Source organism: Papilio polytes, unplaced genomic scaffold (assembly GCF_000836215.1).
Source record: "Papilio polytes unplaced genomic scaffold, Ppol_1.0 DF823691.1, whole genome shotgun sequence".
In the NCBI taxonomy this organism is placed as follows: domain Eukaryota; kingdom Metazoa; phylum Arthropoda; class Insecta; order Lepidoptera; family Papilionidae; genus Papilio; species Papilio polytes.
This window is the reverse complement of record NW_013525513.1, coordinates 2,979,826-3,001,908: the sequence shown is the minus strand read 5'-3', so window position 1 is coordinate 3,001,908 and position 22,083 is coordinate 2,979,826. Positions and strand designations below refer to the sequence as shown.

Genomic DNA, 22,083 nt, shown 5'->3' with positions numbered 1-22,083 from the left:
TTTGGATACATTATTTACAGTTACCTACTACACGACAGTATGTCTCCGCTCTAAAACAAAACGCGGCCGTCAAATTGTTGATCTTTTGTTTTAATATTTTAAGTTACGATGGAGATACAGAAAAGGACTATGAACTAACCTCAGTGCCAGTATGTACTGCCTACCAGACGACTTGTACAAAGACTCGTTACCGGTCCTACGATGGGTCTTGTAATAATTTAGGAAATCCTAGTTGGGGTACACCAAATAATCCCTACAAAAATATGGTACGAAGTAACTATCCAAATGGTAAGAATAAGAAATCCTTTTTATTATAAACGTACTTGTGTAGACCAGTGTTGTGTGTCCGGTGTGATTTAATTGTCAATCAAAATCTACAGTTTTGCCTACATACAGTTGCAACAACTGCACGGTTAGACTGTTCAGTTAAAATTGAAAATGCGTAGCCTACTACGCTTAGTAAATATTGAGCCATGTCATAAGTATCAATTGTATTTGCTCCAGGTGTAAATTCATGGCCCAAAGCATCTGATGGTGGGGAATTGCCAAATACTCGAGAGATCAGTATGAAAATATTTATACCGAAACACAAAGTCGAACATAAATGGAACTTAAATACTCAGCAATGGGGACAAATAGTGGCGCATGATTTGTCACTTACTGCTGGACCCGATGTAACAAGTAAGTGAAAAGCCCTTTATCAGTTTTAAAAAAATCAAAGAACCCTTCTTTAAGTGTAAATTGCATTGTAGTAATTTTTTATCCTAAACTTACTTTATACAATCAGCTTTTACTACTTTAGGTTAATAAACCTTTTGGTTTGTAAGAACCCTGATCATTCTCAGTGGGTAGTTTACGTTTATTTTACCTTTTAATTTTGTAACATCAATACGATACGACTTATGGTACTTTGAAAAGAGAGCGTACTACCTTCTCAAAGACCGGCAACGAATCTGTAGTTTCTTTGGTATTGCGACCATAATTGTCCATGATTACCTCAGTATTCCCGCTGTCCGTTTGCCTCCTTATCTTATAAAAAAAACTAGAGCATGTCCCAATAATAATGTTTATATTGAATATTGTTTTATTTTTACTAGAATTAGGAAGGCCTGTATGTTGCGACGACAATGGACGTATAGCTGAGGACGCGAGCACCCACCCACTTTGTCATCATATACCAATACCACCTAGTGATGACGTTCATATACCAGAAGGAAGAGAATGTTTGAACTTTATAAGAACATCTTCTACTAAAGATATAAATTGTACTGGCCTTCATGATCGCGCTGCTCCGGTAAGTTCGAACAACTGTTGTGCGATGGTCGGTTGTTTCGCAGCCAATTCAGCTGTTTATTTGCACAAATCTACAGTGGTAGTGCCCGCTTCAACATCTTAGCACGAATGGGCCGGCACGCCCGGTGTGATACCACGACCACACAGAAGACAGGCGTGAAATGGAAGCAATTCTTTGTTTCGTCTGATGAGTGTGATGCCGGAGGCCTAAATTAAGTCCCTTTCTCTTTACCACCCTTTTCTTATAAGGAGAGGATGGGAAGGAGAAGTGGATTTGACGCCGAAGGAGATGCATAGGAAGGGGGAGTATCCTCTTTATGTGCGTCTCCTCCTCCGTCGGATATGGGTAGGCAACGCTTCTGCAATTACGGATGTCTATGGGCAGCTGTCGCTTCGCCATTTTAGCGGATTCAAGTGGCTGCTTGCTCGTGCCACCTAATGATATAAAAAAAAACAAATAAAAATCGAGTAGTGTGTACACGTCATACAAGCTCATACGAATGAAAGCGAAACTACAATTGTGCGATAGTTTAGTTTTAGGTGTACGGACGCTCCAAGAGTTTATTGAACCCTGTATGTGGAACTAATTAAGTGGAAAATAATGTCTGCTTAAATGTTTCAGTTATCTGTGGTCACTTCTTACATGGATTTATCTCTTACCTATGGAAATGACGAGAAACATGCGAAAGCTATCAGAGAAGGTAGCGGAGGTCGTCTGTGGACAACAGTACGTAATGGCTATGAGTGGCCGCCCCAGTCCGGCAACGTAAAGAAAGATTGTATAGGAGCACATTCGACTGACGAACCATGTTATTTGCTAGGTAAGTTATCAATAACTTATCATCATCATCACCATCAACCTGTCATTATCCCTACGGAGGGTCGGCACAGTATGCAGTGATCTTCCATCTTTATCAACCATCATATTTGAATTCAATCCCGCTTTTAGCACATTTTCTTGCACATAATCCATCCATACTTTTTAAAATCTATGTTTACATTTGGATCTTCATCCCATTTTAATATTTGCTCGCTATCAATAACTTATGTGGTTAACAAAATAACGTTAAAACCTTACATCAACCAAATTCAGAATAGGTCGTATTTATGACTCATTATTGTCCTATCTTACCTTTATGTGAAAACTAGCTTTCGCCCGCGACTCCTTATACTTGGAATTAAAAAAAAAAGTGAGTAGCCTATGTGTTCTTTCAGACTATCCACATCAATACCAAATTTTATCGAAATCCGTTCAGCCGTTTAGGCTACAAACTCTAACAAACACCCATCCATCCTTCCATCCATCCATCCATCCATCCATCTAAACTTTCGCATTTATAATATTAGTAAGATTTGTAAGAAGTAAGATAACACTTTTCATTTCATATTATTGATACGCAGGTGATGGTAGAGGCAATCAAAGTCCGCAGTTAACAACACTGCACATCATTCTCGTCAATGAGCATAACCGCATCGCTGATGCTCTATCCAAGCTGAACCCGCATTGGGACGACGAGAAAATCTACCAAGAGGCGCGTAGAATAGCAATCGCCGAAACACAGCATATTAACTATTACGAATATTTACCAATACTTCTTGGTAAGTTAACATGCAGTATTTAAATTAGTCATGCAATACTTTCACTAATTAAATCATTGTTGTGATGCTTTCCAGGTAAAAGGAACATGGTTGCCAAAAAATTAATTTACCCTGACGTCAGAGCCACAAAAGGATATGTTAACGATTACGATCCTAATGTCAGTGCAGCGATATACAAAGAATATGCATCGGCAGCGTTTAGACATTTTCATACAATGATACGTGGTCAATTGGAGTAAGATACATTATTAAAATCCATAAGAAATAATCCCTCTTCTAAAAAAAATGTTTCAAAAATGTTTCCTTATTTTCTTATTGCAGGTTAATAACTGAGGATCGTACACTAGCGCAATCCGTACGCCTAAGTGACTGGTTCAACCGACCGGCGTTACTGGAGAAAGACAACGGCTTTGACGATTTAATTCGAGGCTTATCGTATCAAGAAGCTGATAAAAGTGATGAGTATTGGGACCTTGAAGTTACACGAAATCTTTTCAAGTAAAATTCATTATTAAAAAAAATGAATTCGTTATTGTATAAAATATAATATTTAAAAACGGATATTCTCGTGGCCCGTCCGCTTTGTAGTAAAATTTAAGTTTTATTATAATGGCTTGGTTTAAAAAAACCTTTAGCTGCTAAAGCATCAGGGGCTAAATTGAATGACCAAAAACCTTTAAAAATAATAGGGTTTTGACTTAAATTAATGGACAGCGATTAAATAATAGCGGATTACAAAATGAGGGTTGAGAATTAAATGTGACAAAGTTTGTACCCCGTCATTTCCCAAATTAAGGTTCATTTAATAACCAGCTGCATTGTGTATTTCCCATACTCGAAATGCAAGACTTACTGTGTAATTATCCTTATTGTCTTAGGAATGTGGAACTGGTAGTGATAAGTTAAATATAAATTGATGTTTCTTCGGCCAAGTTTGTCGTCTTATGGCCGGTTTCCCAGGTTTATTTAATCATTCGTTAGTGTTATTCAACATTTATAAGTTACTAGCAAACAATAAAATAAAGTAAAGCTTCAGCAACCCATTTTTGTAGTAAAGTCGTTATAAGGATAACGGAAAATTAATCATATGTCTAATATGTGGAACAACGTTTCAGAGGGAACCGTTCTAGTGGCAGTGATTTACGTGCTATGGACATTCAGCGCGGCCGGGACCACGGACTGGGCACTTACATGCAACTCAGAGCACACTGCAACTTGCCCTTAGTAGATAGATTCGAGGAATTGAAACGATATATGTCAAAAGAGGTGAATTCTACATTTTTATATCATTTTTTTAACAATAAAGCGAGCGGCGAAAACACTGAGGTGATTAACGACGCCCTTAGACATCCCCAACACCAGAGAAACTACAGATGCGTTACATGACCTCAAGGTCTCTCTCTGTCAAACTCTCTCAAACATCACTTCAAGGTCTCACTCAAACAATATTTTTAATATGAGAAGGGGGCAAACGAGCGGCGGGAACACAAAAACTTGAAGAAAACTTCAATAGTTCAATTAATATCTTTTAAAGTCTTTTCCGGTTAACACAATCTAAGAATACACTATTTTTTTGTACTGACGATCAAAAAGTAACCCAGTAATATATTTAGTTTCTTGACAAAACCTAAAGAAAAGACGTTAAGTTTTTATTAATCATTTTTGTTTCAGAACGTAAAAAAATTGAAAAAACTATACGAATCGGTTGAAGATATAGACCTAGTAGTTGGTGGATCATTAGAGAATCATCAGCCAGGTGCTCTAGTCGGACCGACCTTCCTCTGCATTTTATTGCAGCAATTTCTAAACATTCGGATCGGTGATCGATACTTCTATGAAAACGGGCAAGACCAAGAAATCGCATTCACTCTACGTAAGTCGCTAACATTATTCCTGGTCTCCACAAAGACTAGATGACACATATTCATCAATTATCGCTTAACGGCATACGGCATTAGTTGCCCGGACTATGTACAAGTGCGGGTAGGTAGACTTAACACATATCTTTGAATTTTTATGCCGATATGTGCAGGATTCACGATGTTTTCGTTTACCGTAAAAAAAATCCCGCACTGGGCGTGGTTGACTAAGCGCTGGCCACCTAACTTAAAGGCTCCGAGCCCCTCAGTGGGGACGTCTAGTGAGTTGGTGATGATGTATAAAATATAATTTATATTGTCGTATTTTGTTTTAACAGCTCAATTAAATAGTATTCGTTACGGCGCTTCTATGGCAAGACTTCTTTGCGACAACGGACACAAAATAACATGGATGCAACGAAGAGCATTTGAATTGGTATCAGATAAGTAAGCATATTTATATAATCAACTAGCTGTTCCCGTGCGGCTTCATCCGCATGAAACTATGATTTATTTTCATTGTTTACATTTGTCAAATTATCAATAACAAATGTCAAAATGACATGACATGACAAACCTTGGAAATCTTGCTTCCTTAATGTTGGCAGCAACTTATGGTCTCTTTCCCACATTAGGGTTTTTATCCAAAATCATTACCCCCTAAGTTTAATGGCATGAAAACATATAGCCGAAAGCATGACATGAGTGGCTTTTTATTAAAAAAAAAGGAATTATTCAAAAATGTGCTGTAATTGCTGCCATCTTAGGCAACAAAGAAGTGTGTGTTTATGCTTTATTATAATAGTACAGATAAATAATAATTTTCAAATTATTTTTTTGGTAATAGGACGTATCTATTTATTTTAGAAATCCATTACTACGGTGCGATGAATTGCATGAAGTTAATTTGAAATTATGGCAAGAAGACGCTAAGTCTAACGATAATTGAACAGCATTTAAAAAAACAATAAACTTATTGGTTTTATTTGTTGTATGTTTGTAATCTCGCAATTCAGATTTACTACTGGCGCTATTGTGATATCTTTTAGCATTTTCTTACTACGATTATTTATGACTTTGAGTAGTTAAATGTATTGTTTGGGGGCTCTACCATCGGAACATTAATAAAAAAATATTTAAAAAATTACACATGAATCGAATTATTGAACAAAGCTTCTTTATAACAAGTTAATTTAAATTACTTCACACTGAATAAAAGAGGTCTTAAACAAACTTTACTTTTTATTTTTCTGGGTTAACATTTGGCGCAACAATTGTGAGCGGAATGTTATATAAACCCTCGTTCATGAAGGTTTTTATTTTCATTAGAATAAGATGTGAAAGGTGACTTTTATTCGTCCTGTGGTACGTACAAGGTCAAAATTTAAGGCTGTGTTTTTTTATACATATGTACATATAAAATTAGCTAAATACAATATTCTACACATCATTATAAACACATCACAGCAAGGCATGTAACAAACAATAAGAAATGAATATGTTTTCAGTCATTCGGAATTCTCCGTGAAATGTTTTATTTATGGTCACTCTGGTATTAGAAAGTGTCATACTCGTAATCTGAAATAAGATAGCTTCGATTATTTATTAGTTGTTTATTATTATATTTGGAAAGATGATATTTCTATATTATTTTTGTATGATATGGCGTATTTTTGTCACTGAGTTTTCCAGGCGGTTTTTGTATATTTTTGTTGTTAATCTTAATTTTACCTCAGGCGTGACGGTCCAATAACTTTAGCTTACCACGTGACTGGCGATACACAAAAGACAAAATCATTTTTTAAAAGTAGATAGTTTTATTAATTTTTCTTAATACTTTAGTATTTTTTTATAGTCATATTTATACAACAATAGACAATTTTAATAAATGGATTAAAGCATTAGAATAATGTTTCTAGTAAAACTTTTATCCAACCTCACAAAGGCTTTCAATGTCAACGCAAAATATATGAATACAGTGACTTCCGTTTCCTCCAAACATTTCCTGTGAAGCTTTAGTTATTTGCTTAAGTTATTGTTTGCTTAAAATCCGTATTTTATCTTTTATAGCTTAATGTTTATACATTTAAGTATATTGCTACAATATTCAATTTTAAATCTTTTATATACTTGTAGAATATATTGTTGCATTGAATAATGTACAGTTACATTCAATTAAATTTAAGATTAAAACAAATATTTCCATTAGGTACAAAATTCTAACGAATTCTGTTAAAGTTAATTAGCATTTCCTTTTATTTATTTTATTACGGTAGCAACCTTTAGAATAAGCGGAAAAAGTTTCTTAGTAACGAGATTCACAAATCAAGAGAATAGCTTTGGGGTAAAAGATCTCTTAACAAACAAACCGATACAATATTTCTATTTATTGATACATATTACTAAAAGCTAAATACATATTTTTTTTATTTTTGAGTCACACCTAACTATAGTGTGGTACCCCCTTATATAAGATATATGCAAGGGAAAATATAATGAATGTGAAAGTTTGGATGGATGGATGTTCGTTAGCATAAACTGATAAACGGATCTCGATCGATATTGGCACAGATATAGTACACAGTCTGGATGAACACATAAGCTATACTAAGTATATTTTCATTGCGGACGGTGTCTCGGGGCAAACGCAAGTGAGTTAGTAAATCGAAAACATCACGCAAAGTAACCAAAGAGGTGTAAAGTCAACTCATTTTGATTTCGAACTTCATTATTTCAAAGTAAGTCGCTGTTTAATAAGCGTTCGGATTGACACGCTTTGCTGGATAATTGATTAAGGAGCCTACAAATATTCACAAACACATGATTCTTAAATAAGTAAACAAAGATATCTTACTGTTGCTAATAATTTTTTTCACATATTAGTTTATTTTACGGTCGATACTGACTTATTCTGATTTAGGGGCAAAGCACGAAATTTTGCGAGATATCGTATCGTCATCAACTACATTGATATAAAATTAGTTTTACGATAAGGCACTTCAGATTTAGACCTTTAGTCATTCATCTTTAGTCCAGTTAGAGCATCGTTAATTCTAACCGAAAACACCACTGTTCCATGTAAATACGAATGGTAATGGTAGCCAATTAAATGTTTTTTTATTTCTTTTTTTAAAATAAAACGTAATTAAAGACCCTACCTGTGCACACAAGTTTATTTATTAACCGGTTCCTTTACACTCAGAGAAAATTAAATGCACAAAGACCTTTGACAAACTTTTGTAACAAATTAAAAGTTTTAACAAGCTCTTTTAATAAAGCGTTTCGTATTTCAAAAACATTCAAATAAATGTGACCAAAATGAAAAGTTAGAGAAATTAAAATTTTTACAATGTAGACATTTTTTATTTATTAAAACATATTTAACAGATGTTATTTATAAATGTCCCGTGGCTTATAAGGTTATAGTATATTTTCTTAAAGTAAATAATACCTGCAAAATATTGTTTTCTATAAAAGCATTTTCGTGTTATAGTTTCTTAAAGATGTTTCGATTGAAATCTCTTTTAGACAAGCGTCTTAAAGTTAGATATCGTATTGTTAAACTAATTCTCAAGGAGACAATTATCATATGTGGAGATAACCTCTAGGAGATCATTTTGGCGACATTTTTCAATTGCGTGCAGCGTGTGTAGTTCAACGAAGTATAAACGCATGATGTGCAGCGTGATGAACATATAACCTCGTTATCGCGTTTTAAAATACATCCGGCGCCAGTTTTTGTTTTTAAAGGGCGGTTCTTTGCCGCCCCGTCGTTTACCCCCTGCCGTAGTGAATCCAAGGACTTTGATTTCTTCATTTTAAAATCAATAACAATATTGTAATTATAGCAAATTAAATTTTGAAATACAATCATAGATAGTAATCTAACGAATCTAATCTAAACTATTAATATTATAAATGCGAAAGTTTAGATGGATGGATGTTTATTAAAGTTTGTAGCTTAAACGGCTGAACGGATTTCTATGCAATGCAAAAAATGATTAAAAAGCGAGGTCATCCGATAACAAACTGTTTCCTCCGACTTTATCCGCGAGGAGTTTAGAAAACGAAAGTAAATGTATATTTAGACCACTTTAGCGATATACTTTAGCTCTACAGTTCAACGACAGTTAAAATATTGCCCAAGCACACATAATTTTTCACAAAAAACAGGTTTTACAGTTTGACTGTTCAGTTAAAACTGACAGAACTGAACTGATCATCTGTTGCAACTTTGGGGATTTCTTAACATTAAAGAACTCTGAGTTAACAAAGTTAATCAACCTCCTTCGTTTTTTAATTAAAACTGCTGTAGAACTTTCTAGAATGTTTACTTCTATGAATTATGTTCTAATTCCAGAGACTCTTCCCATTATTACTCTATTTCTGTTAACGCTTACTTATTATGTTTTTGCGTGTCTGTTTTCAATAAGCCACACATTTCCCAATTGATGCTTTTATCATAATTCAAGGCTGAGTTCAAGAGACTGCCTAATTTACTATCATATAAAGTGTAACGATATTGGGCTAAACCCAAACTTAGCCTATGCTATAAAAATTACATTGTTTTTTCATAACGTCTAGAAGAAAATTCAAGCAATTTTTTTGCGAAATAACATCAAAAAGGTTTTATTTAAAATTAAATTAATTGTTTACGCTCTTTAGAAATCATAATGAAGCAAAAACATTCTCTCCTTGCAACAGGATAACAATTGTAAAGTGACAATCTTCCATTTTAATTATGCATTTTATTTTATCACAATTATATTTTTGAAAGACGCGATTCATCATCTCTTAAAAGGGACAAAAAGGTTGACAATTCTTTTTTACTTTCATTTGCTAAACATTTATCACAGAAATAATATCCAACGCATTATTTTAAATATGAATAAACACAATACACATCTTCTTATTATGTTATATTACCGGTCGTAGCAAACTTTTCTCAACTCATATCACAATATTAGGTTTTATCTTCTCCTTTTTCCTTATTACACAGCTTTTTACTCCGTCCGTTAGGAGATAAATTTTGTTTTATTTATTGTTAGGAAAGTGATTCTTATGTAGGCGTAACCTTGACTTTGCCCTCAGGGAATTACCATGTTTTAACAATACGAAGTAAAAAAACATCAAGAATGTTTTTACCAACAATCCTTTGTTTATTCTTAACATCTATACAAATTTTTCTTACGAGATATTTCTTATATACATTTAATATTAAGAACAGTCTAGATATACTTAATAGAAGTTAATTAAAAATATTTGTACTTTAAATTTAGTAAGTAATTTATCAAATTTAGGCAATAATTTAAGACGTAAAAATGTATTTTGTGTCATCTGTTAATGTCTTAAAAATCCAATTACGTTATTATCTTTGAGCTAAATACAGGTTAAACATAAACATTTAAATAAAAGGTTAGTAGAACATAAATACAAAATCTAAATTGAAAAAGGGAGAGTTCTTATCGAAGGTACGCCGTAATATGTTGTTACTCCCAAATAATGCGACAAGACAATGATTTACGTAAACGAAGCAACCGTCGGACCCTTTTTACCCCAACAATCGTTATTCTAATTGACACTTTCGATTGTTGTCTTTCAGCGAAACATCAAGTTTCAATGTGAGTTACTATAACAGTGCCAATATGAAAAAAAACATCAGAGTCGATTGTAATAAATTGCTGTTTCTCGCAATTTTCTAGGTTATGTTACTCAGTAACAATGTTGGCTTACTAATGGTAAATGTATACGATATTGGTCCAGTAGATTTGGAATTTATTCATTACATCAAAAATACAAATCTTGCCTCTTTTAGTAGTATAGATTAAATAATTTCATTGTTTATAAACACATACTTACTATCATTTCATGACATCTCGTTCATTTTTACTTCTACGTATAAGACAGAAATGTCGAGATAAATTTTTATAAATAGCTATTTGAAAGGCGAAAAGCTGATCAGGAAAGGCTGATAAAATTCATAATGTAAACGGTTCAGTATAATGAAATGTGTTAAGGGTGTCCTTTTTCTGCGTCTTAAATTCTTCCTTTCTATTTCTCGTGTAGCATTTTATAAGTGCAACGTCTACGGGATAAATTGAAGACACGTGCAACAGAACTCGATCGTTACATTCCATATCACATTTATCTGATACTAGCTGTTCCCGTGCGATTTCGTGAGTGCGTCAAATTATCAATTGCAAATGTCAAAATGACATGACATGACAAAACTTGGCATTCTTACTTCCTTGATGTTGGCAGCAACTTATGGTCTCTTTCCCACATTAAGGTTTTTTATATAAAATATTTATCCCCTAAGTTTATTGGCGTGAAAATATATAGCCTAAAGCTTTTTATTAAAAAAAAGAATTATTCAAAAATATGCTGTAATTGCTGAGATCTTAGGCAACAAAGAAGTGTGTTTACCCTTTATTATAATAAGTATAGATAGATATAAATATCAAACGATTCAGTAATGAACAATTCTTCTGTACTATTATACTGATCAAAACAAAACAATTAGCTTTAAGAGCACACCTTTGACTAAACTATCGCACAACTATTCAATCACGCTTTGGTTCCTATGAGCTTATATGGAGGTGTACACTACTGGATTTTTAGTTATGCAACTAGGCTGCGAAACAATCGGTAATCGCACAGTTGCGCGATAATTTAGTTAACGGTGTGCATCCGCTCTAAACGATTTTTAATCAAGATGAGAAGTAAATGTTTACATTTGTTACATACGAGCAAATTATTTGACTAACTTTGTTTACAAAACCCTTGAATTCGTTGTTTTAATATTTCATAAGGTAAGAAAAAATAAAAAGACTTTTAAATGTTGGAATTACTTCGCGATTCCTTTATTCTATTAAAGTTCTTTACAATGTCTTAAACAAAATAAACTACCTACCTTCGTTTTGTGAAAACAAAATGAGATTTTTATTTTCCCCGAATAAATTTGACATGAGAAACAGCTGCGGGGATTTTAAATCTTTCATAAAAGATAATATCAGAAGTATTAGATTCTACCTAAAAGATAGACTTTTCAACTTTGCTTTTACGTTAGTATGATTCAGTGTTCTTAATTATTAAAGTATAAAATAATAAAAAATATTACGTAATGGACCCAGAAATAAGTAAATGTATACTGTTCTGAAACTAGAGGTTCCAAATTAAACAACCATAATTTATTATCATTTTTTTTAATTTTAGCATTTTATTTACATAGTTTTAATATCTATTTAATAACAAATGTACACTTAGTGTGTCAAGATGTTTTATTTCTATTAATTAAATCGATTCAAAATTCAATGGATTTTTAACTGTGTTACTAAGCTAAAGTACGACTAATTTATACAAGAATAAATATTTTAATATACAGCTAACGTTTTATAATATAGAGAATATACACATTAAAAATCTTTAAAATCTTCGCAACAGTTATACTTACTTGTTTTTACATTAAGATTAAAAATACAATGTTAATTTATTTCATTTAAACTAATGATTTTCATTAAACCAATTAAAATATTTTCTCATTTCTGTTGAGAGCAGGAGTCGAAACTCTACGATTAAAAAGAAAATCACATTTTTTTCGCAGTTGGAAACTTTTGTGACAGTCTTTAGGATGATTAAATCTTTAATGCAATAGGAAACGACTAGATAGAACAAAATACGTTATCTGTACAAAGTTACATTATAACCTTGAAGTTTTCTTAAGTCTACAATTTATCTTCGAGCTCGTGGTAATTTCTTACGCCGTTACTTCTTGTACCGTTCGCGTGTATCCTCACCACGTTTCCATTTGTCTGACTAGGCTTTGACTCATCTGTAAACAAAACACTACATTAATTAAAAGTAATGTAAACTCTTCCCTGTTAAGTACTCGGCGCCATCGGATATATACAATCAGGGTCCTTCGCGGTGTTTAAATTACAGAAAAAAATCCTTGTTCGTTGTAACGAGACAAACTACGCCTCTGCTGCAATTCTACAAACAACCAATTAGACAAGTGAGTTGCGGAACACCGTAAAAATAAACGGAGCTATTAGCCGTGTACACATTTAACATATGCGTCTTATTAGTTATTGTTCCGCGCCTTTCAAACAACTGTAGCTATTTAAATAGAACACCAACACATTCCCTGATAGTACTAATAGTAAAAGATTATCCATAAAAAGATAAAAAGACTGTCCATTGTTATAAGTGTTATACGTACCGTGTAGCGGCATCGAGCGGGAGAGTCTGCACCGTCTGTCCGAGTGTCAGGCCCGCGAACAGGATGACGTCCCGTGGAAATGTCTCTGGCTCACTAAAGCAAATACAAATATGCTATAGAAAATTGTATAAAATCTAACATACAGAATATTGTATTTAAATGTAAGTAGGTTCATACATTCAGTTCCAAAAATTAAAGAAAAAGGTTGACAATCTTATAATGGTACGGATATCTTATAAAGAGAAATAAAGAGCATATAATAAAGGATGTATTTTGTTTGTACACCAAAGAAAGTTTGAATGGATTAAAGTAGTGGTGTAGAGAAAGAAAATCTATGTTGAAAAACTTTTACAGAATTTGTCAAATAAAACATTACCAATGTAAGCTTACCAGAGAAAGATTTGTTCAATTCGAATTGTTTTGTTAATTGATCAGGCGTCGAATTTTTCACAGACCGGCACAAACAAAGTGCCATTCGAAAATAAACACGAAACCTGAAAACAATTTACTTTAAAGGACCTTAAATATTTCAAATACTTTGGTTTTTATCATTTTTATCTGTACTTAACGAGTATTAACTTAAAAACGCTCGAGTAACGCATAACATTTTTGAACTATCTTTGCATTTTTATTTGACGCTAACAAAGCGTGAAACATTGCTTAAACAAATTAATGTTTTCAGTTAATTTATTGTGCGTTGTAAATCACCCAGTTCCTATAAATGTCGGGACTGTAAATATTAAAAATTGTTTTCCCAAAACATGAAAGTGCATTGTTACAAACAAATGTAATTTAGCAACATATTTGAATTTTCTCGGTAAACCATTTGTTTAAATTTACCACCGGCCTATTGATTTTCGTTTACTTTGACGCAGCTTTGAGCTTTGATTCATAACGATATCTAATGACTGGAATAGAACCACCATTATCTGATATTATTCATAAAACAGTGGTGTAATTTATTAAATAATCTAAACGTAATGTTACTGAGCAAACGGCAATAATCTTTATAGCTTAGAGTTTACAAAACATATGCTTTGATTTATAGTCACTAAAGGCCATCATTTGTAATAACAAAAACATAAAACAATACATTTAAAGTCCAGCAACAAACATACAAACGAATTACGCACCTCTTTATAACTTCGGTTAAATCATCAATTATATTTATAACTAGCTTTCGCGACTCCGTCCGCGTGGTTTTAAAAAAAACAAATGTTAATAGCCTTTGTGTTCTTCCATACTATCCTTTACATCTGTACCAAATTTCATCGGAATCCTTTCAGCCCTTTAAGCTACAAACTCAACAAACATCCATCCATTTAAACTTTCGCATTTGTAATATTAGTATATGAAGTATGATTGGTATGATATACTCACTTGTTACTCATCCAATAGTAAATCAGAGGATTGAACATAGAATTAGCCATAGCTAGCCAGTAGAAGCCCAGGTAGATGTGCTGGGCAAATGGAGCGGAGGCTAAGGACTGGTGATGGTACACAAGTACAAAGTACGCGTGGTACGGTAACCAGCACATTCCGAAAACCACTACGACGAGCACAAACATACGCACCACCTGTGTAGAAGTAGACGCGGTTTTACATAATAATAACAATTTTTAACGAATACAATTACGCGGCGTTGTGTTCGATTGTTATTCGACTCCTGTGGGGATATTTAAAATGTTTAGAAGTTCGCAATTATTTTAATGAAAAGAAGTATCAAGTGTTTCCATAACAGTGAGTTTTCCGAACACTCAAAAAATAAGAATATAAATGCACTACTAGTTCCTTCAAATTACAAACATATTTATGATGTTCGGTCGGAGGTATAATTTCAATGTAAAAACTAAACATAGAAAAGGCTGTAACAAGATTGTTTAATTAATCTACTATTAGATTCGATTTACAAGAGGCGTGGTTCATACCTCAGCAAGCAATTTGAATAAAGTATAATTTGGTATAATTAAGACTGGTTTATTGGGTTTATAATATTTTTATTTACTATTATTATATGTACCTTTTTTTTAGCTCGAACTATCTGCATCTGATGATGCGTACATTCGCCGATGCCATGCCCTCTCAGCGCAGAGCTCATTTGTGCATACGCCCACACCATCACAGACATAGGGACCACATACGTCACAGATAAGAACACTAAGTTGTAGCTAAAATTAACATTTCCCTCATTAGTATGCATCGAAGGTTTATTAATATTCAAAAGCAACGATAGACGTGACATTCCTTAGAACGGATAATAAATCGGGACATTTCCTGAATAAGTGAATAAACTTACTTTTTTTAAGCGTTTCTATTCATAAGACAGATTAAAAATATTTTACTTAAGTACACAGTGCAAAGGTTATTACTTAATATGATGTAAAAAAGGTAAACACATTTAAACTGTCTAGAAAATTCGACTTATTTTCTAATACATTTGTTATTTCCAAAAACACTGTTGAATATGTCTTGATTATTACAAGTAGCTTAATAAACAAAACACAAATATTCGTGAAACTTTATATGATAAGGAAGTTTTACCCAAAACTAATACACAGAATGTTCACCTACAATAAACATAAGCAATTAATAACTGTCTCACCAGTAATCTGTCTTAGATGTAGGGTAACTGCCGTCGGGCCATTTGATAAAACATATCTCACGCTCACCATTTATGTATCTGAAAATTATCATAATATTAATACGACAAGCGAACTTTATATGTGAAATGACACGGTTATAGTTGATGGTAAGGAAGATATATAAAGTAAATTAAAAAAATAAAAATGAAGGTCTAATTTGGGCCCAAGGATAACCACTCTATATCATTAGGTGAACTTTAAAAAAACTTTAGTTTATCATTCTATAACTTACTAATAAATTAAATTACAAGGCTAATTATTCATTGATAGTATTAAAAAGGAAAATACTCTGTACCTTGTTGAGCAATAAATATATCTGCAATTTGTATACTGTCAAACAAATAACAAACATAGGTCACGTTTATGTCCCAAAGGGCGTAACTTTAACTTCACAATACTGTCTACTCTAATGGAAATAGGATTACAAGTCTATAATTTATTTACGTAATTAATGTAATTTATTAATAATTATATTTAGTCTGAATTGTTTTTTAATATTTGTTATTTGATTAAAAATACATGCAGACGAATTGAGAACCTTCTCCTTTTTGAAGTCAATTAAAATATCCCTCTTTTTAATTGTTTAAAAATCTCATTTAATTATTAAAAGTAAATTAATTTGAGAACCGCTTTTTCATTCGCAAAAATTATAATAAAGTTTATCGTTTTTGCGTAAATTATAAAAAAAATGCTTCCACTGTTTTTATATAAATTGTGTTACAAAGTAAATTTATACGTTAGCTAAAAACAAGCTGATGCGAGTGGGCTTGGCCGGAAAAGGCCTTGCTTACGATCTACTTCGCCAGTTGGGCTATTTTATGTGATCAGGATTAAACGAAGGCCTTGGGTGTGCCTACGCATTTACATGCCTTATCGATAGATGATACGATGCATACTAATAAGCCTAAATAGATGGTGACGCAATTCCTATTAGAAGTACTAATTTATGCGATCATTTTCTTTTATGTTATGGGATTAATCATTTATTGAATATTGATTTTCTTGTTAACCACTTCCTTTGGCATTACATTTTTAGATTACTATACTTGCTAAAAATTAAAACTTATAGACATGGCTTTCTAATTTCAATTTACGAAACATTAATGTAACAGTTTCGCATTTATATATTTGTCATACAATTAATTAGACTCTTTGTGAAAATAAAATATAATACAGAAACTTAAACACGATAAAAACAATAATTATTGTTAGTAAAATCTGGTATTCCCAAGTTTTCTTTCCATTAGCAACCGTGCATTAAAAATGTGGAAAGCTTAGAGGATATTGTCGGAGTAAAATACGTTTATTGTGTTCATCCGGTTAAAGTGTGGGCGTATTCGAAAGTTTAAACGCAGTAAATGCGCTACACTATTGAGCAATTATTGTCAATTTTATTTATTTTGTATTATACATGTTTCATAAAACTATACGAGAATAAAATGTTCTCGTGTTTTGTGAACTAAAAGGTATGTTTTGTACATACAATTATAGAATAAAAATCTATAATATAGACAATGGTGTCAATAAATGGTTGTTATGGAACAATCATACATATAAAGTAAAAAGTGGTTGTATATAGCAGCGTCTTTCAGCTTTAATTTCATTAATTTTCGTTAGTTTTCTATCGCTAGTTTTTGCATTGGTTTGGCCACTTATCGAAAATATTCCATTATTCGATCCCATAAGCCTTTAAGTGACAAAAACACTCATGATTTTATCTTTATATTTATTGACACATATCGTTTGTATGGAAGAAGTTAGCGACTTAATGTAAAAGGACGTCATTAAGAGCTCTCGTTATCGTGCGTGAGTGTAGTATCAAGATTGCGTGAAGTGGAAATGTAGTCTCTTTCCCGGATATAACGATAATGGTCGAGATTTACGTATTTAAATAAAATCTTATCCCAAAATTTAATTCCGCTTTCTGATTATTTCCTCTAAAACTTCGTTGTAGCGTCATTTTATTCTTTGGTTATTATCAAGGATATACTGGTAGCATTATGCCGTACCATTAATTAAAAGTACAGCCTAAACACTGACAAAACAAAGTAAAATCAATTAGTGAAATATATAAAGGAGAGGTTAATAACAAAATTCATCAAGCCAGATTAATTTTAGAGGTTTCAATATTTGTAAGCGTATCCTATTGTAAATATACAAATTGGTCATATCGAAATTGCAAGCTTACGTGTCTGTGTTTCAAAATATTTACTGTTTCGTTTCGTTTTTCAATTTAAATTCTAATACCACTTCCATTTTACACTATGAATTAGAAATCTAAAATGTAACATGTGCAAAAAGGTATACTTTATCGCAAATAACTCAAGACCGATATTCTAAATACGCAGATATTAACATTTCGTCAATAAAACACTAGGTACTTACTTTTTGGTGTAGGTATCTGAATATATCAGGGTAGGTAAGGCTAGCAGAATGCTAGAACACCACACACTGAATAGTACGGCGCGAGCGACTCTTCTGCTAAGCCTATGATGTAAGGGTTTCACTATAGCGACGTATCTACATAAAAGAAACAAAATATTAATTTATGGTCAGCCAGGCATCAATATTTTTCTTGCATTTGCAAGAACTATACATACTTTATGGATGCTGAAGTTTATTTGAAAACAAAAGTGACTACATCTATAATTTAGTAATAGTAGACTAGAGATAAACAAAATATTAATGCTGCTGCTGCTAAAACTTTGATATTTGCTTCTTTAAAATCTGCCTTACAAGAGGTTTAATAATAACCAACGCCATAGCCCTGTCTAAAACTGAACTTCTTCATGAAATTCCGCGAGTCACGCCTTTGCGACTTTTGAGGATGCCGCTAAAAATAAGGATCATTAATCAATGGATAATATTACATTTCCTCATTATTGCGTACCTTCTTGGTAAAACATTAAAGGCATAAAAAATTAAAAATTTTATTACAACTTGAAAAACACATAATATCAGCCATGGTTTACTCCATTCCTCCACTGCATACTATGGGTATTTGACCAGCCGTTGACTTAATGTAATATGATCTTCCAATTCATTACGTGTGATAGTATAGAGTTTTGATGCATGACAAATCCCAATTATGTCGATTAATTACATACTAGTGATTGACAACTTAGCCTATTGAGTGATACGATGAATTTTGGTGCTGCCAAAATTCCCTAAATCAGGGAGATTTTACCAATTTAATTTACTTCAGCCATGGCGTCGTATTAAAAAAGATTTACACCCGTTCAATCTTATTTTAATAAAGATTACTGATTGTATTACAATGAAGGAATCCTTAGGAATTTTGGATATTGTCCTCAATTTCACTATAAATATTACAATGGTTAACGTGACAAGTTGTTTCCTGTTATACGATTTTTATATTCTACCTTGACTTACATTTACAGTAAGAATATAAACTAAATAAGAATCTAAAGAAGCATTCTTACCTATCGACAGTGATGGCTACAAGAGTGAAAACGCCTGCAGATACTGTCAAGTTAGCCGTGAAGTTACTCGCTCTGCAGGTAACTGAACCAAATGGCCAATTGGCTGTCACCAAAAAGACAAAATTCGGAGCTCCATTCAATGTTGCCATTAGAAGATCCGCAACAGCCAAATTAACCAGGAAACAGTTCGTCACGGTTCTCATCCGTCGATGGGCTATAGAAAAAACGTAGATAAAGTAATTCTCAAAAAACAACTGAATGATAGTTAAAAGTAAACTCATACATATAAAGTTTAAATTCAACACAAAAACCACATTCTTTTTTAAGGTATGAAAGTCACCAGTATTTCATCTATATATTTCTCTATCTATCTAGGCCATTAAATAATTATAACTATTAAATTATTTATGTTTTAATGATGAACCAAACTTACCTAGTACTATCCAAATAACTAATGTATTTCCGATAATCGCAAGTAAAAGCATTACTGCGAATACAATGAACCAGGCGAACTGTCCCCACCATGGCGGGCTGTATGGCCTTCTGCCTAGCCCCATACAGTTGCCGAGTGTTACTCTGTTAACGAAACATAAAACGTGAAGCGCACATTATATCAAATCCTACCCTGGGGGTGACCGCGGCGAGTGTTTGAGACGCCTCGTAATCACCACGGAAAAATTCTCAGGGCTAAACTTTATTTGTTTATTAACTTAACACTGGGTCTGATACCATATATCTCCAGAAAAAGATACAATCAAAAACATAGGTTTAACAAGAATTAAAATATCAAATAGTGAAGATTCTATAGTAGCAGTAGTAGACTGCCCGTAAAAAATCTAGTATAGTTGTAATAATAAAATTATTTAGAGCAGAATAATAACAAAATGTATGCATATTACATTTTAAACAGTTAAACTTACTTCAAATTAACATCCTCCAGTAACTGCTTGGGCAATAAATCCAACAACTGCGACACATTGAGATTCTCCCACGATGTGTCGCGGCCGAGAATGTGTTGAGTGCAATTGAAAAAGTTCTGTATCTCCATTTCCGAGTCCATCTCTTCGACCGTCTTTACCACTTTAAAACTCACTTCTCACATATTTAACTTTACGAACTATTAACGAAGGAAAACTTGTATTAGTCCACTTTATTTCAATCCTAAATAATCTTTCATACTTATGATACAGTCAAGTAATGGTTGAGAACAGATATAAACTCTCTAAACTAAAATACGTTTACGAAAAAAATCTATGTCAGGTCTCTATCTACACTAATATTATAAACAGGAAAGATTTGTATTTTTGTTACATTTGATTCACGTAAAAACTACTAGGCCGATTTTAAAAATTCTGTCACCATTACAAAGGTAATTTAACTGTGAGTAACATGGCTATATTATTTTATTAATTTTTAATTTCACGAGGGCGAAATCGCGAGCAACAGCTCGTACCTAATATCTTAGTATTTTTAATATAACATTTATAACTATAATTATTATTATTGAATACACCATAGTCAAAAATATCCCAAATATAATTAATGCCGTATATAATTAAACGGCGGACAAAGCCAAGAGGCATAAATGAACAATGTAATGCCCACAAAACACTTAAACGCGTAATTTACAAACGCAATTTAAGGGCATGGTCGTTAAATACTTTTCTGGGTACATTTCTGTAAGGTCAGATGTTACCCTAATTTCTGAGAGATTGTAAAACTTTTGTACAATATTTCATACTTTTTTTAATTATTTATGTCTGTTATAAAAAACTAAATATTTATTCTGAAAACGCATAGTTATGCGTTACTAACTACACATATATTATTCGAACTTCGTTATTTTTAGTGTCATCAAACTTTGTGAAATATATCTTTTTAACAGTAAATTTTCTTCTTCCCAAATTCAATGAATATAAAAATCAAATAATTTTAAAACATATCAACAGCCTATTAATTCTTGTACTATTAGAGTATCGTATTCAATCAGTATACTGTAGCTCTAAGGATGTCTGATTAAATATGTGAATAGAAGAATATTTTTCAGGGAAAGAAATTCTATAAAAAATATTTTAGAAACTGTTATACCCCTTCAAGATGATAATGAGGCCATTTAATTTAAGTACAGAAACCTGTAAGAAATTTTAACGTAACGTCACGTTAGTAAACTACAATACTTTTTCGTTAGCTGTGTGTTGCTGAATTTATAAGATCTCTTAGGTTTTACGTCAAACGCAGTGACTGTCTTTGAAACGTTCAACAAGATTATTCCATTTAACATTTAATTTTCCTAGGTAAATAGAAAAAGCAATTAAACAATCAAGACTTTTATTCTTAAAACAATGTTCTCTAAAGAGTTGCCTAACCATACATAATGAACTTCCTACAAACTCCTTTGTTTAGGAAAGCACCCTTTGTTCTCTTAAAAATGGTCCGTATAACAAAAGTCTAAGCGCGACCGCATGACAAACAACTTGTTTGGGGTCATTAAATATTAGATTTGCTTTGTAAAACATTTATAAAAATCATGGCAAAGAAAAATCTTAAATCAAAGAAACACATTTCATTATACCACTATACAAAATTGTTAAAGTAAAAACTTGTTTATAATGTGGTTAATAGATTATGCCACATGTTCTCAATAAACTGGAGATTACAAGCAAGTTTCTTAATACCCAAAGTAAACTACAGACGCCCTCTTGTGTAAGGGACATGACTGGCTATAGTTTAAACTGCAAAGTCACTTTCCCCTTTTCTGTTACCCAGTGATGACCACATGGTTATTAAAATAATTAAAGTGCTATTTTATTTTACAGTCATTTGTGGTAGTCTTCAACAATATGCGCTTCTGGTGCAATAAGGACGACAGGCGTGAAATGGGAGTATACTAAGTATACGTTTTTGCCCCTTCCCACTTATTTCTAAAAGTATTTTAGGAAGGTAATGGATTAAATGGGGTGGCTAATTGGCTACTTTTATATTTAATCCACTCCTACTGCTTCTTTGTGCCTACGCAAAGTATTTTG

At 32.6% G+C, this 22,083-nt stretch overlaps 2 protein-coding genes across 2 annotated transcripts; one reads left to right on the top strand and one right to left on the bottom strand.

Moving 5' to 3' along the window:
• The first annotated feature begins 263 nt into the window (after positions 1 to 263).
• LOC106104057 (peroxidase-like) lies at positions 264 to 5,700 on the top strand. The gene is made up of 11 exons (XM_013283995.1): positions 264 to 288; positions 505 to 681; positions 1,098 to 1,294; positions 1,916 to 2,114; positions 2,695 to 2,892; positions 2,968 to 3,127; positions 3,214 to 3,390; positions 4,008 to 4,158; positions 4,564 to 4,765; positions 5,090 to 5,198; positions 5,619 to 5,700. The coding sequence occupies exons 1-11, from the start codon at positions 264 to 266 to the stop codon at positions 5,698 to 5,700; spliced, it is 1,677 nt and encodes a 558-aa protein (XP_013139449.1).
• A 6,730-nt stretch (positions 5,701 to 12,430) lies between these two features.
• On the bottom strand, positions 12,431 to 20,164 carry LOC106104145 (neuromedin-K receptor-like). Its single transcript, XM_013284097.1, has 10 exons — positions 19,978 to 20,164; positions 19,491 to 19,633; positions 19,058 to 19,271; positions 18,000 to 18,134; positions 15,575 to 15,652; positions 14,993 to 15,140; positions 14,353 to 14,549; positions 13,363 to 13,466; positions 12,973 to 13,065; positions 12,431 to 12,582 (listed from the first exon to the last, which is right to left on the bottom strand). The coding sequence occupies exons 1-9, from the start codon at positions 20,115 to 20,117 to the stop codon at positions 13,019 to 13,021; spliced, it is 1,206 nt and encodes a 401-aa protein (XP_013139551.1). The 5' UTR covers positions 20,118 to 20,164; the 3' UTR covers positions 12,431 to 12,582; positions 12,973 to 13,018.
• Positions 20,165 to 22,083: the final 1,919 nt, after the last annotated feature.